The sequence below is a fragment of the Lolium rigidum genome, chromosome 7 (genome assembly GCF_022539505.1).
Source record: "Lolium rigidum isolate FL_2022 chromosome 7, APGP_CSIRO_Lrig_0.1, whole genome shotgun sequence".
In the NCBI taxonomy this organism is placed as follows: Eukaryota; Viridiplantae; Streptophyta; class Magnoliopsida; order Poales; family Poaceae; genus Lolium; species Lolium rigidum.
In genome coordinates, this window is record NC_061514.1 from 76,139,110 (window position 1) to 76,152,696 (window position 13,587).

Here is a 13,587-nt window from a genome sequence, read left to right on the forward strand (position 1 = left end):
GACTCAGAGATCAACATTGGAAATTGGAATAATCAGGCTCGTGCCTGACCCTGAGTGACCAGTGACCACTGCCGGCCGAATACAAGCCTTTGGAAAATACTGGAGAGCACAGCCACGTGCATCCGCTTTATTAGCGGTGGTAGGCAGTAGGTTTGAAACTCCTCCTGCAATAGGTTTGGTATTCAAGCCTGCCTATGTACGATCAACGCCATGGATGCCTGCCGACGCACGACAAACCTCGCCACTGATCCCGGTAGCTAAGTGAACTTTAGCTCGGGCTGGATCTGTCTTGCTAACTGATCGCGGCCTTCATGAAGACTGGAATCAACATCGTCATATGTCTGGTTTTCAATCGCTTTCTCGCCATTGTGGCTGCATGGCGCCAGCTACGGATCCACACCGGCCCGTTGCTCTTCAATGCAGCACCACTTCCAAATAAACGCGGCCAGCAGACTTAATAAGTCAAAATCCACCCTAGTGATTCATAGCCCCGTTCCTAAGGTCTCTCCTAATATTTGACTCTTAGCACGACATCACAGGTAAAATGCGTAGGAGGCACGATAGTCAATTAGGAAAGAAAGTAGCTATCCCAACTCTTGCACCTGTTCATAGGTTAAATATATATTACTACTCCCTCCGTCACGGATTATAGGACCTACGCACATCACTAGATCATTATTTTGACCAACGTAATATAAATTAGACAACATAAAAAAAACTATCTAATTGGAAAGTAGAATATCTAAAGTTTCTAATGATATATATTTCGTAATATACTACTATGTCTTGTATTACATTGGTCAAATTTACGACCTAGGGATACACACAAGACCTATAAACTGGGATAAAGGTCCCAATGACATGCAAGGATGATATGAACCAATTAAGTATAAACATGTTACATAGACAACATTTAATTAACACTATGTTAGTTGCCTCATAAGTTCGGGAATCTCCTATGATATCATGCTAAGAGACTATGCAATGGGATATGCATAAGCTCAATATTTTGGCACACCTGTTAATTGGTTTCTCACGTACACTAGATTGTGACATGTGGCGATAGTGATTGAGTAGACACTCCGCAAACCTAAGAAGAAAAAAGCACATGCTTGACGACGCCATGGGTGTGGTGCGGTGGGCCTTGGCGGCTAGTGCGGAGGTTGGCGACTATCTCACTAACGTCAAAATAGAATAAGCAATGTGTTGCATTGTTTCGGGCCAGCTGATGACGGCTATTAGGACGTTGAAAAATTAATTATGTTGAATTTTGGTTGTTTGTCTATAACATCTGAAATGCAAGTCTTAAGCATGGCACCCTCGGTTGTAGAATCATGGACCCGACACTAGATCCAGCACTCTTCCATCATGCATGCAAAAGTGGATGACTGATGACCAATAACAACACTCTGCTGGACCAGGAGGTTGGTGGTATCGTGGCAAGCTTGGTATCCTCATGTCATTTTCCTATGTGTTTAGTGCTCTCTTGACCAGATCGAATCACCATTCTGGCGGGCATCTCGATCTTGTATGTTGCAATATTGCCGGCCTTGCATTACCCCCCCCCAAGGTTATCGATGATGTTGGCATCTTATGTTGATGGTAACCCGACTTCTTAAAAAAAGTGAGTTCCTTGGTTTTGTGCATCCACTCTTGAGCCCGAGATGGTAGTTAGGGTTGGTGCTATGCCACAATTTCTAGAAGGTTTTTCATCTACCCATGGGTTACCTTGATTAATCGGGTAGCATCTTAAGGCTCATTCGAGCGGGTGGGGTGGGGGAGCAGGCCTCTTCGACAAGTGTGAACAAAGAAAGAAGTGAACCTAACTCACATGGTTATGAAAGTGGATGTACAACTCAGAAGCTAGGTTCAAGTTTTCATGGACAAAGGTTCCTCTTCTTATATAGAAAATTTGACGTGGGGGCTTCCCTTACCGCATTCATTTCAAGAAAAAAGTGTGAATGAAGATGATGCTCCCGTGCATCGTTTCATTTCCTGGAGGTGTTGTCACAAAGTACCTTCCTTTGTAGAACCTAAAAGTTTTGCTTGTTTGTTGGTTCGGCTAGCTAGTTGTCTAGATGGTGTTCTTGTCCAAGATATACTATAAAGTTGTTGTCGTCAGGTTCGATATTGATCCTCGGTGGAGAGTCTCAATGCTTGACGCTTCAATATGAGCATACAATTAGTTGAATACTTGTGCCCATTGCAAGGACGAATCAAAAAAAATCCGGGTCTTTGTCTTGTTTGGCTTGTTCATGTAAATTGGCCTCTGCTACTTGAGCTTCTAGTGGGATTAGGAGTGTGTTTTTCTTTTAACATTCTACTAGCAACTATAACTTTTTATCCTGGTTTTTTTATCTCTTATGTCTCAAGATGTTCACTTATTGATGCTTGTACCTCTAGTTTATGCCTTCGGGGTTTCCTTTTATTTTGTTTTCTAAGATGTTAGACAGTTATTGTTCTGTCAACAAATTAAGTGTACTTTTAGGTTTTGTCTTGAGTTAAACTTTTAAATTTTAACCAACTTTATAAAAAAACCGTAACAATATTTATGACATTGAACCGATAAATTATAAAACAACATTCCAAGAGGCATCTAGTGGCATTAATTTAATGTTGTAAATATAGATTGCTATTGTTTCTATGAAATTGTTTGAACTTTAAAGAAAAACGAATTAAGACAAAACCTAAAGGTAAGCTTATTTTTAGACGGAGTCGTTTCGAGCCTTCAGACTACAAATCGTGCGGCTGAGACGGATGGTACGCTAGTCGCCCTAGGTAGACGATGCACGCCATGTATTAGCAGGCTACGCAGGAGGAAGCTAGCCACACGATGAAGCACATGATTCGTGGTAGTAGCTGAAGATACGTGAAATGCAGCCGTACGTGTGCTAGATCGATCTGTCATGCAGTGACTCCAGCTTAATTACCGATCGGCGCATTCATGGCGACAGGAACCTAGATACATATGTCCGCCTTTGGCTGTTGCTCTCGATCGCCGGCGTGGCGCCCATGCATGACGGCCGCTGGCCGCAGATCCGTCCGCCGCGCGCTCTTCAATGCAGATTCTACCGATTCGCCGGCAAGTAGGCGATGGGCGCCCGGCAGCGACGGTCCGATGGGACCTCCGGCGGCCTGGAGAGAAGCAGGATCCACAGGTTCCACCTACCGCACGCGCGCAACGCAAACGGTTGGCGCATGGCCGGCGGCGAGGGTAGGTGCGCTGCGTGGGCGAGTGCCTGCGAGCGTGCGTGCCTTGCAACGGTTCAGACGATTGCTCCACATGTTTGCCCTGTACGCCACACAAAGCTTAAGACTGTGACCAAACCTTCCCGCGGATTGGTTGGTGCTGTGGTTGCATTTTATGTTTGTTGCTGATCTCGGTGGCGTAGCACGAGGAGTTCCGGTTGCTGGCAGCAGAGATTGTGTGGTATGAACTATGGAGGATATCAGTGCGGTTTTCTTGATGGAGATAACTAACATTGATGGAGATAACTAACAGATGCATTATCATTTGAATTATTTTTTCAGGAACGCCAGAGAAAGCACGACTTTTTTTTTCTTTTATAAATAGGAGAAGAACCAAATACAAATATCCACTTTTATAACTCTCCAGATACAGATCACTAGCAATAAAAGGGAGAAACCTCACAACATACCCACGAGCTTCCACCTATCCGCCTCATCTTCCAGAAGATGCATTCCAGCAATTTTGTTTCATAGATGCAGATGTTGCACCAAAGCCAGCACCGAAAGGCCCGCGGAGAGGTCACGAACCCAAAGGTGCGCAACCAACCCTTGAGCCACTGTGCAAGAATGAAGGGCACCTTTATCCACGAAAGTAAGAAGCAGAGGCGCAATCATGTCCACACTTTAGTTGTTGATCCACTTATCTTGCCAAAAAAAAAAAGGCAAGACTCAGCATTACGAAGGACAGGCAGCACCGAAGCGTCGAAAATGGCTCTGGCATTATCCAAGTAAGGCAAGAGGTCACAAGTCCACGGTTTATCATTTGAGGTACAAACCAAAGGCCAAGCTAGGGGGCATGCCTCACCCTTAGCCGAAGGTTTGGCACACCCCCCTTGAGAGCATTAATCATCCACACATGCAAGTCAAGGGCCATCATACAATAAATAGTCATTGGCGTAAGCACAACATTGACCAGAATCGCCCTCCCAACAAGATCAAGAATTGATCCCTTCCACGTGGGGAGGCGGTTGGCCAGCTTGTCAATGTAAGGTTGGAACTGAGCTTTTGGCAATCTAGACGTGGAAAGAGGGAGACTCGGATATGTGCAAGGGAAGTGCACAGTCGCAGGGAGCATAACACGAATATAATCCACATCTAACCCACCATAGTGGCCGCGCTCTTAGAGTAGTTAACCCTTAGGACGGAAGCATCCCCAAAAATGTTAAAGATCTCCAAAGCCACCCTAATTTTCCTCACACTTGACCTTACAACCAGAGCCACATCATCCGCAAAAGGGAAAGGCAGTGTTTTACCCCAAAAGCAGACATATATTCGAATGAACCCCTGTCATCCGCCACCTTGAATAAGGCTGCTAGAACATCCATGACAATGACAAACAAGAGAGGGGAAAGAGGGTCCCCATGGTCTAAGTCCACAACGATGTCATATCCTCTCAGTGGCATGCCCAATGATAAGATTTTTTGAACTGGAAGTAGAGAGGATAGCGATAATCCCCACACACCACTTCTCCCCAAATCCACATGCATGCTATTAGCACCACTTAGATGAACGACCAAGAGACCGAATCAAAGGCTCTCGCGAGGTTCATCTTGATAAAGATAGACGCAGACTTTTTATGGTGAAGGGACTGGATCGCACTATGAACTAGCATGAAATTGTCAAGGATAGATCTTCCATGAAGCACATTGATTGATTTTGAAAAGGTTTTGTCGAAACTATGCACGAGGCTAATAGGCATGAAATCGCGCATCTCGACAGACACATCCTTCTTAGCTAGGAGGACAACTCGGGCCTGGTTAAGGGAATTAAATCCACAGCCACGATAAAAGAATAGGCAGTTGAACGTATCCACAAGGTCTTTCTTAATTATCTTTTGATTCTTGCTTCTCTAATTTGTCTTCATTTTTTTTCTGGTTCCTTGATTTTTTTTTCTTCCTTGTGTATGCTGGTTCTTGGTAGCGCTCGAGCTGGATGTTGGAAGAACGAAAGAATTCGAACGGAGTGAGGCAAGAACCACTGTTTTTTTTTTTTGTGAGAATAGGCAGGAATCGCGTGTCTGCTACAGACACAAGAAGACTGGGTCGAAGCCCAGCAATGCCTTGGGATTGGGCCGCTCGTATGACCGTCGAATTATCGAATTAACTGTAAACATGAATGGTGACAACCTGGACCTTCAAAATCATATTTGCTTCACGGGGCCCAGAACCTGTGGGAGAACTATTCTGGGTCTTCTAGCCCGTGTTAACAAAGAGCGGACAAACACAGACTGAGTTAGATTCAGCTCTTTACTTTAAAACATTTAAACTTTGTATTTTCAAAAAAAAACTTTGTATTTTCAAGTTTTAGAAAAATTTGAAAAAAAACTCGTAGATGTAGCCAATAATGTACACTACAAACTTCAAAAATCTCAACATGAACTACTTAATATTATATGCTACACAAAAATAACAAAATCAGACAAATTATATAGCTAGTGTTGAAATATTCACCGTTCACGATAAAAAATTCAGATTTTATCCTTTTGTGTACTTAGAATACATATTAATTTGTATTGAGAATTTACACATTTCTAGTATACTTCAACAGGTACCTCCAAAAAAAAATTTCAGATTTTTTTTCAATTATGAAAATATGAGTTTCGTGTGTTTGAAAATAAAGGGCTACATATAGCTAAGCCTCGTTTTAAATTTCCTGTGTTAGCCAAAAAAAAGACATGATGGTTTTGCCTGTCTGATGCATGTGTTTGGCCGGATACTTGTCCATGGGCTACCACGGCGACCCCAACCATGTCCGTGCATGCGCACTGCAGGAAGCTGCAGCTGCTGGACTTCGCCGTCGATGATTTCTTCAGTGACAAAATCCACTCTAGACGTGTCCTTCCAGCGTAGCAGAAGCGTTTCAGCCTGAACCCAAGATAGTCACCGTGTGTTTGAGGTGAAAACCAATTTCCGCTTGAACACACGTTCCACCGTGTTTTTGACCACCCTCTCATGGCGTCCCAAAACAGAGTTTTCTCAAACCCTCAAACAAGAGATGCCGGTAGACTTTCTGAAGACTATCACCGACCAGTTGCCAGAGAAGCGGGTACGCATGGACCGCATGGTTATGCCTTTTCAAAAGTTTCTGAAAAATATGCCAACATTTTGCTGAATACATGTTACTGACAAAGTATCTGTAAGGTTGAACAGGGAACTACTCTAGATGGCCAAAGAGTTTTACTGTGAAAAACTTGGGGAGAACTTGCCCATTGCATGTGACAAAACATTTACTAATGAGGTTCAGAATATCATGGCTCTCCACCATCAAAATGTATTAAAGCTGGTCGGCTACTGCCATGAAGGTCAAAAGAAAGTGGTGCTGAACAATGGAAGATATATTGTTGCAGACATTGTTGAAAGTTTAATTTGCTATGAATATTCACCTCGGGGAAGCCTTAATTTTTTTTTTTTGGTATGTAATACTATCCAGATTACTTTATAATTACTACTTCTGTTCCATAATATAAACCTTTTTAGCAAACTATTTTAGTTTGCTACAATGGCTTATATTGTGGAACAGAGTGTTATAATTTAAGTTTCTTAAAATTGTTACACTATAAATTTGAGTTTGGATATCTGTATGATCTGATAACTCTCTTATGTTATACACTTAGATTCATTTGTTTCTATGAGATATATCAAATGTATTTTATCACTGAACTAAAATTGTTGTACTGCTTTCTAAATGAAGTGAAAACGCATATCTTTTACAATTAGTGTAGCTGTTTGTTGTACATGTGCATTGCTACAGAATTATTTACTCTCTTTGTTGATTCTTGTCACAACTGAAGCTCGGGCTCTGTAAGCAAAGAAAGTTTAGGTCAATGCTCCTTTTGTTTCCCCTGCAGGGCTGTGATAGGAATGACTTATCCTATCCTTGCTTTTCTGTGATTCAAAGATTTTCCGGTAATAGCTGGTGCTGGCCAGAGAGCATTGCATGGCCACAGATTGTCCCGATGTGAGTATGCAGTTTAAACGAGACTACTTGGCAAGTAATATGACAGTAGTTGGCATGATCATCCTATGTACATTTAGACCTAGAATGTTGTTCCATTTGTTATGCCAGACTTCCACTTTGAATTTTGAATAGATATAACAGTAGCTAAAGGCCACTCCAACAACACAATTCATGCAAGCGACCTTAAACCCTGGTAATATGTGGTTGTTGGGATTAAAGATTCTTCCTTCACATATTTCGAACAGATTGGCCAAACTTTGTTCGGTTGTCCCCACCCAGTCAAGGGCTGTGCTATGCATTGTGTTGCCCTTACAAACAAAAAGATTGGAAAGTAGGTTGCAAGTTTTTCTCTTCGACAGAAATGCTTCATGCTAGAACAAGGGAACTAAATGTGAAGTGAAAGCTATTTTTTGCAGATGATCTAAACCAAAGATCAAAAGAAACATGTTATTTTCAAGGGTCATGAGCATGTATCATTTATTCTATAACCGTTGGAATGCACGAGAACTTTGCTAGTTGAGAAGTAATTCGAGAAAATCAGACGAAACCCACACAGTTGTCATGGAACATGGCATCCCACCATTGCTGATCCGCACGATAAGATTTCAGTTAGCACGAGTCATTGGCGGCATGTTGGATGGCATGCGGTGTAATCTAGTGATCTAGGTGGCCGATTTCTTCAGAACAGTAAGAAGAGCTGTCTGTTAACATGAAAGAAAGGAAGTGCATTTGAAATAGAACATCCGAAATATCATAAAGTACCAGATAATTCAGTCTGGTAACTCTAAGCAATCTGAGACTGTCCACCTGAGAATCCCGCTGTCATGAATTCATTCACAAAGTGGCAGAAAGCAATACAGTTGTATGAAGAGGGAGAAGAACAGTTCACCCGTTTTACTACTGATAATAAAGGAGACACCCACGCTGCACTATCGAGTATCGACAGTCGCACAAGATGAAGAACATGCAGCATTTTCAAGACAAAAGAGAGAGAGAAAAAAAACCCAGTACCACCACAAGCACAGCAGGGGAGGAGAGCCGGCATGATATCACTGAAGATCTCCATGTCTCTGCTACTACTTGGGGGGAGCCGGTGGTGCGAACTGCTGCGGCGCGGCCGCCTCGGCCCAGCCCCGGTTCCGGCCAAGCATGTAGCACCCCAGCGCCAGGACGAGCACCAGGACAATCGCCGGGATTGATATCACAAGATAGAACATGGCAGAACCGAGCTGAGACGCACCTCGCTCCTCCTCCTTGTCTAGAGCTATGGAGTGCTGCAACTGCAAGTGATATATCAGGAACTCCTGGACAGCGAAACACACAGCAGGTCACGCACACGGCGTGCTAGAAACGATAAGCACCGACCTGAGGAATCCCGTCAGGCGAGCCTTACTTCAGCCTGAGCCGCTAAGGTTGACGCTTCTGAACAAACTGACGTACAAGCCTAGACTATCTCTGGGGCGTCTTCAATTGCGTTTCTCATCGTCGTAGAAACCAGCTTCTTACAGCAGAGGAAAAGGGTAAGATTTACTGTGTTTTCAGAAAGGGTTGGATTGCAGCTGGGAACGAAAACGACGCTGAAACCACCAGCTGAGGTTGATGGATTGGACGTGTGACCAAAACCGCTCGTCGTTTTGACCTCAGCCATCTTTGATTCGAAAATATTATACAGGTATTATCAGTATATTTGTGCATTTCATGCATCACGGCGGACACAACAGACCGCCACATCACTCACAGTTTCTCCAGAGGACAACCAATGCAAGGTTCCAGTAAGGATCTCCACTGTCTGTATCAACTTACACAAAACTAGTAAAACACTTCAACGGAGAGAACGAACACAACTAAGGTACATGGGAAAGGCTATAAAATTGCACGATTAGATCAGCAATTTAAGGTGCAGTCGTGCAATTTGAGGCGACAAAATTATTTATGGAAGTCTCTAGCAACTGAGAATAAGAAGAACCAATATATTACAACAATCATGGACAGTACTGTACGGCAATCTTACACATCACATGCTATGTTTGCTTCATAGAAACAAATGTCAGAAACTTACATCTTAGAAGGGCTACAAACAACAGATCTAAATTACAGATGAACTGATTCTTTCTAGTTTCTCAGTTGAAACTAATCAAACAGATGAAGTTACAAGGGCAATTCCTTAACACCATCATCACATTTTTTTTGCAGATGATGATTATCTACCTTGTACAAGATAGTTTGCACCTTGTAAGATGGTCTCCAGATTACTACAACATAGAGAAGGCTAATTAGCATACATTCAAATGAACCAGATATGTGACATATGAAAAAATTGACAACAAAAGAAGTGGTAATTTCGAAGGTGTTGCAAGATTTCAGCATGGACACACCAGTATAATCAATGGAAGTTTGTAACTATGCATATTTGGATTTGCTGGTGTAACTACTCCAATGTTGATGAATTTATACTTCCACAAAAGGTGTAATAAAAAGAATCTTATACTTGAATAACAAGGTAAGGAGATCAAGGCTAAAAAGATTATACCTCTGAAAGAACGCGATGAGATACCGGAGGATGTACCAAATAAGGCAAAGCATCAATGTATCTGTATCAGTTAAGTGCTAACATATTTGAATTTTTTGGGTAATTTGCTGAGATACGTAAGAAATTGGAAACTGAAGTGTTAAAACTTGTAATACAATAATAAGAACTCCAGATCTTTAGACTCTTTATGCAATCAGAGAAGCTTCCCAGCTTCCACAAAGTTGCTGATGAACAAAAGGAAGAAAACGAATGTCCCTGGCAATTGACAACTTTCCACAATTCCACCATACCACTACACATTTTGCAAGCAAGGGAGTGGATATACTTGACATGTCATAATCTCTCTGCTAGGACAATCTTTGTATGACTAAAGCACATGGTGGAGCTCAAGTTCTCAACATGTAGCATGAATATTGGCGTGTAGAGAACTTGACATTGGAACTTAGAAAGGGAAGGAACAGATTATAGCAAGAACTCCAGATTATTGCAAGAAGAACTCCAGATTATCTGAACTGTTAAAACTCGTAATACAATAATAAGAACTTCAGATCTTTTAGACTCTTTATGCAATCAGAAAAGCTTCCAAGCTTCCACAAAGTTGCTGATGAACAAAAGGAAAAAAAAAAAACAAATGTCCCTGGCGATTGACAAATTTCCACAATTCTACCATACCAGTACACATTTTCTAAGCAAGGAGAGGTTACACTTGACATGTAATAATCTCTCTGCTAGGACAATCTTTGTATGACTAAAGCACATGGTGGAGCTCCAGTGCCCAACATGTACCATGAATATTGGCGTGTAGAGAACTTGACATTGGAACTTAGAAAGGGAAGGACGACAGATTATCGCAAGAAGAATGATGACAGTCAAGCGTGAAACACCATCCGTTGCCACATAACTAGGGTTGCATAGAGTTAAAAGTTTCAATGTTGTCAAAAGAATACTACAATGTTTACCTTGTTTTGAACAAAAGCTATCAGGTTCCCTCCCTTAGCTGATAACTGTTATGCTCTTTAAAAATCTGCTGAGCTCTATGGCATTCCGGAAACACCCACCCATGCATGGGTGTACAAAAGTATTTCCGTTTCTAGAATTAAGACTCCAGAAAAATTGAAATAACTGAGTGAATCAAAGTCCAGGGAACTATAGAAGCAGGAGCACATAGTCTAGAATGGAGACTTGAGGGGAACAGCTTATGTCCTATGACCTCCATTGATTAATATTCTTCAGAAGTCGTCGCCTAGTCGTCGACTAAACGGCGTCTAGTCGTCCGGTCGCGCTGGAGAGGACGACTCGGAGCGACGCCCAGAAAATTTGAGTTAGGCGCGCGCCCAGGGAGAAAAGGCGACGCCCCGCTCGCCTGTGCGTCGTCACGGGTGGTTCGGTCGCTCGCCCAGAGCGATTGGTGGGAATTTAGGGGGGGGGGGGGGGACGGGAGAAATTGGCGGGAATTTTGGGGGGAATCGGGGGGGAACGGGAGAAATTGGCGCGCACCTGTGAGGGTTAAGGCAAATCGAGTGGGAGAGAGAGGGAATCGTTCAACTGCAGAAGCGAATGGAGCGGGAGTCGGGAGAGAGAAGAAACCTGAGCCGCCGCCACCACCAAGCTTCACCGCGGCCGCCAAGCTTCTTTGTCCGCTCCACCTCCGGTAAGCTTCCTTTCTCTGCTTCTCTCCTCCGCCTCCCTCTCGTGTGCCTCTCTGCTCCTCCCACTCCCATGACCCCCTCCTCCAATGGAACCTGCAGCTGCCGGGGCATATGACCACCCAGCTTTGCAGTATGCTTTCTGGCCAGATTCAGTGAGGAAGGATCTCCTCTGCTGTATGATGTGCGGTCAGAAAGTCAAAGCTGGAGTTGGAAGGTTAGTGCGGCACCTTGCTGGAGGTTCCAGTGATGTGAAGGAGTGTCCCGAGTCAACCACAGAGATTAAGGAGATGAGAAGCTACTTAGATGGAAGGAAGTTCAAAGCCATAGAGCGAGTAATTGATGCGGAAGATGCAGCTGAAGTTCAAAGACGCCGTTCTATCATCTACACATTATGACTTCAGGCTTAGGGATGTGTGTCAACAACTACTAATTGTATTAGTTTGCCGTATTTATATGCTAAATCTTCCAATTTGCTGCCATATGAGGAATATTTTCATATTTCCAGTCATATTATTTATTATTTATTATTATTACGCCCAACGCCTAGTTGTCGCCTAATCGGCGACATGTCGACTCAACTCTTCGAGCTCGACTCGACTCGACTCAAATAATTCTGAACATAGCTTGGTTGCTACAGAGGATCTTTTAATAAGATCAAGTGATATAAAACCAAACTATTACTGGAGGTAATTTTGAGAAGAAATTAAGCATGTTGTGGCAATGGCTTGCTGGGTCATAGTCGAGGAGGTTAATAGATTATATATCTTGCCATCCTCTATGATGATTCGATCGGGGATACATCTATGTACTGATATTCACATGATCACTTAAGCTTTTTTGGAGTGCTGCAAAGCGCAAGATTCAAATGATTTGACGACGCAGGTCAACAGATTTGCAACAGGTGCTAAGGTAATGTGTCCTGCACTGCCTAGTAGTCAATTGTCCAGGCTGCAGGGCTGTTATGCTGAGTGCAGCTTGCCTTGCATGGCCAAATTTGTTGGATACTGGAGAGAGTGAATAAGTTGGCTCTGCACAATGCATAAACTAAAAAAAGAACTTACATGATCTAATTAGATTCCACAAATTTCGAACTCTGTAGATTGCAACAATTCAATAGAATCAAAAGCGGTCCTTGTATCAAGATTAAGGACCAAGCAAACACTAATGGTTGTGCTACCATGGTATCTACCAATACCAGATTAACCTAGTAAAAACGGGAAAGATAATTCCGTTTACTCAGAAGTCATGTGACTAGAAGTCAGAAAGACCCATAGATCCCATAAGCTACAAAATTCACTACACCCTGCATGATTTTATCAGATTCAGCAAGAAACTGCCTAAGCACCATCAAAACGCACTTAAAAATACGAAAAGGCGAAATCCAAACAGTTCAGTAAAGGGGGAAACGAGAAGCGAGCGCTGAAAGGATACTGAACAGGTACCGCTCCCACCAATCGAGCATGTAAAGGCCGATGTTGACATTGTAGAGGTGGATCTTGCGCCCGATCCAGTTCATCCTCCTCAAAGAGACCCGGCGCCGTAGATCCCTCGCTCAGATCTGAAGGAAGCGGCGGGGTGTTGGATTTTCAGCGGAGGAAGAAGGGCGTTGGTGTTTGGTGGGATCGGGGCGGATTTTCCAGAGGCTTTCGATCGATCCCGTCGGTTCGTTTAGAAGCTAACGCTTCAGATCTGAGCTTTGGTTGTAAGGGACGGAGGAAGTAGTTTATTTTCCCCTTTGACAGCTAGCTTTTGTGTGTTTAATAATATAATAATAATAACTTGATCGAACACATGGTGTAAATAAACTTGATCGAGCACATTTTTTATGTAAATAATTGCCTTTTTCTTGGTCATCAAGGCATATATAATGGGTGTGAATTCACTTTTCTCTTATGGTTGCCACATTGACATTTTATTTAGTTAAATGAGAGAGAAATAAAGAAAGAAAAGATTATATTTCTTGAGCTGAGAGATATTCTCTTACTACCTTCATTTAAAAATATAATATTTTTATTAAAAGGTAAATCAGCTTTCTAAAAAAATTATACCCATAATGCTCAACATGTATCGTTTAATATCAACCACTCTTATGTTTCACTCAAGAAAATGTTTCATCCTTGAGGTCTATGGAAGCACAAGCTTTAAAACAAAGGTAATAGAAAATAAGGGTATAAATAGTTATTTTAGCCTTCGGTTAATGCG

At 42.6% G+C, this 13,587-nt stretch overlaps 1 protein-coding gene across 1 annotated transcript; it reads right to left on the reverse strand.

Moving 5' to 3' along the window:
* Positions 1-9,156: 9,156 nt before the first annotated feature.
* LOC124674954 lies at positions 9,157-13,041 on the reverse strand. The gene is made up of 3 exons (XM_047211006.1): positions 12,817-13,041; positions 9,737-9,797; positions 9,157-9,458 (listed from the first exon to the last, which is right to left on the reverse strand). Exons 1-3 carry the CDS (start codon positions 12,899-12,901, stop codon positions 9,407-9,409), a joined length of 198 nt encoding a protein of 65 aa, XP_047066962.1. The 5' UTR covers positions 12,902-13,041; the 3' UTR covers positions 9,157-9,406.
* Between the last annotated feature and the right edge of the window lie 546 nt (positions 13,042-13,587).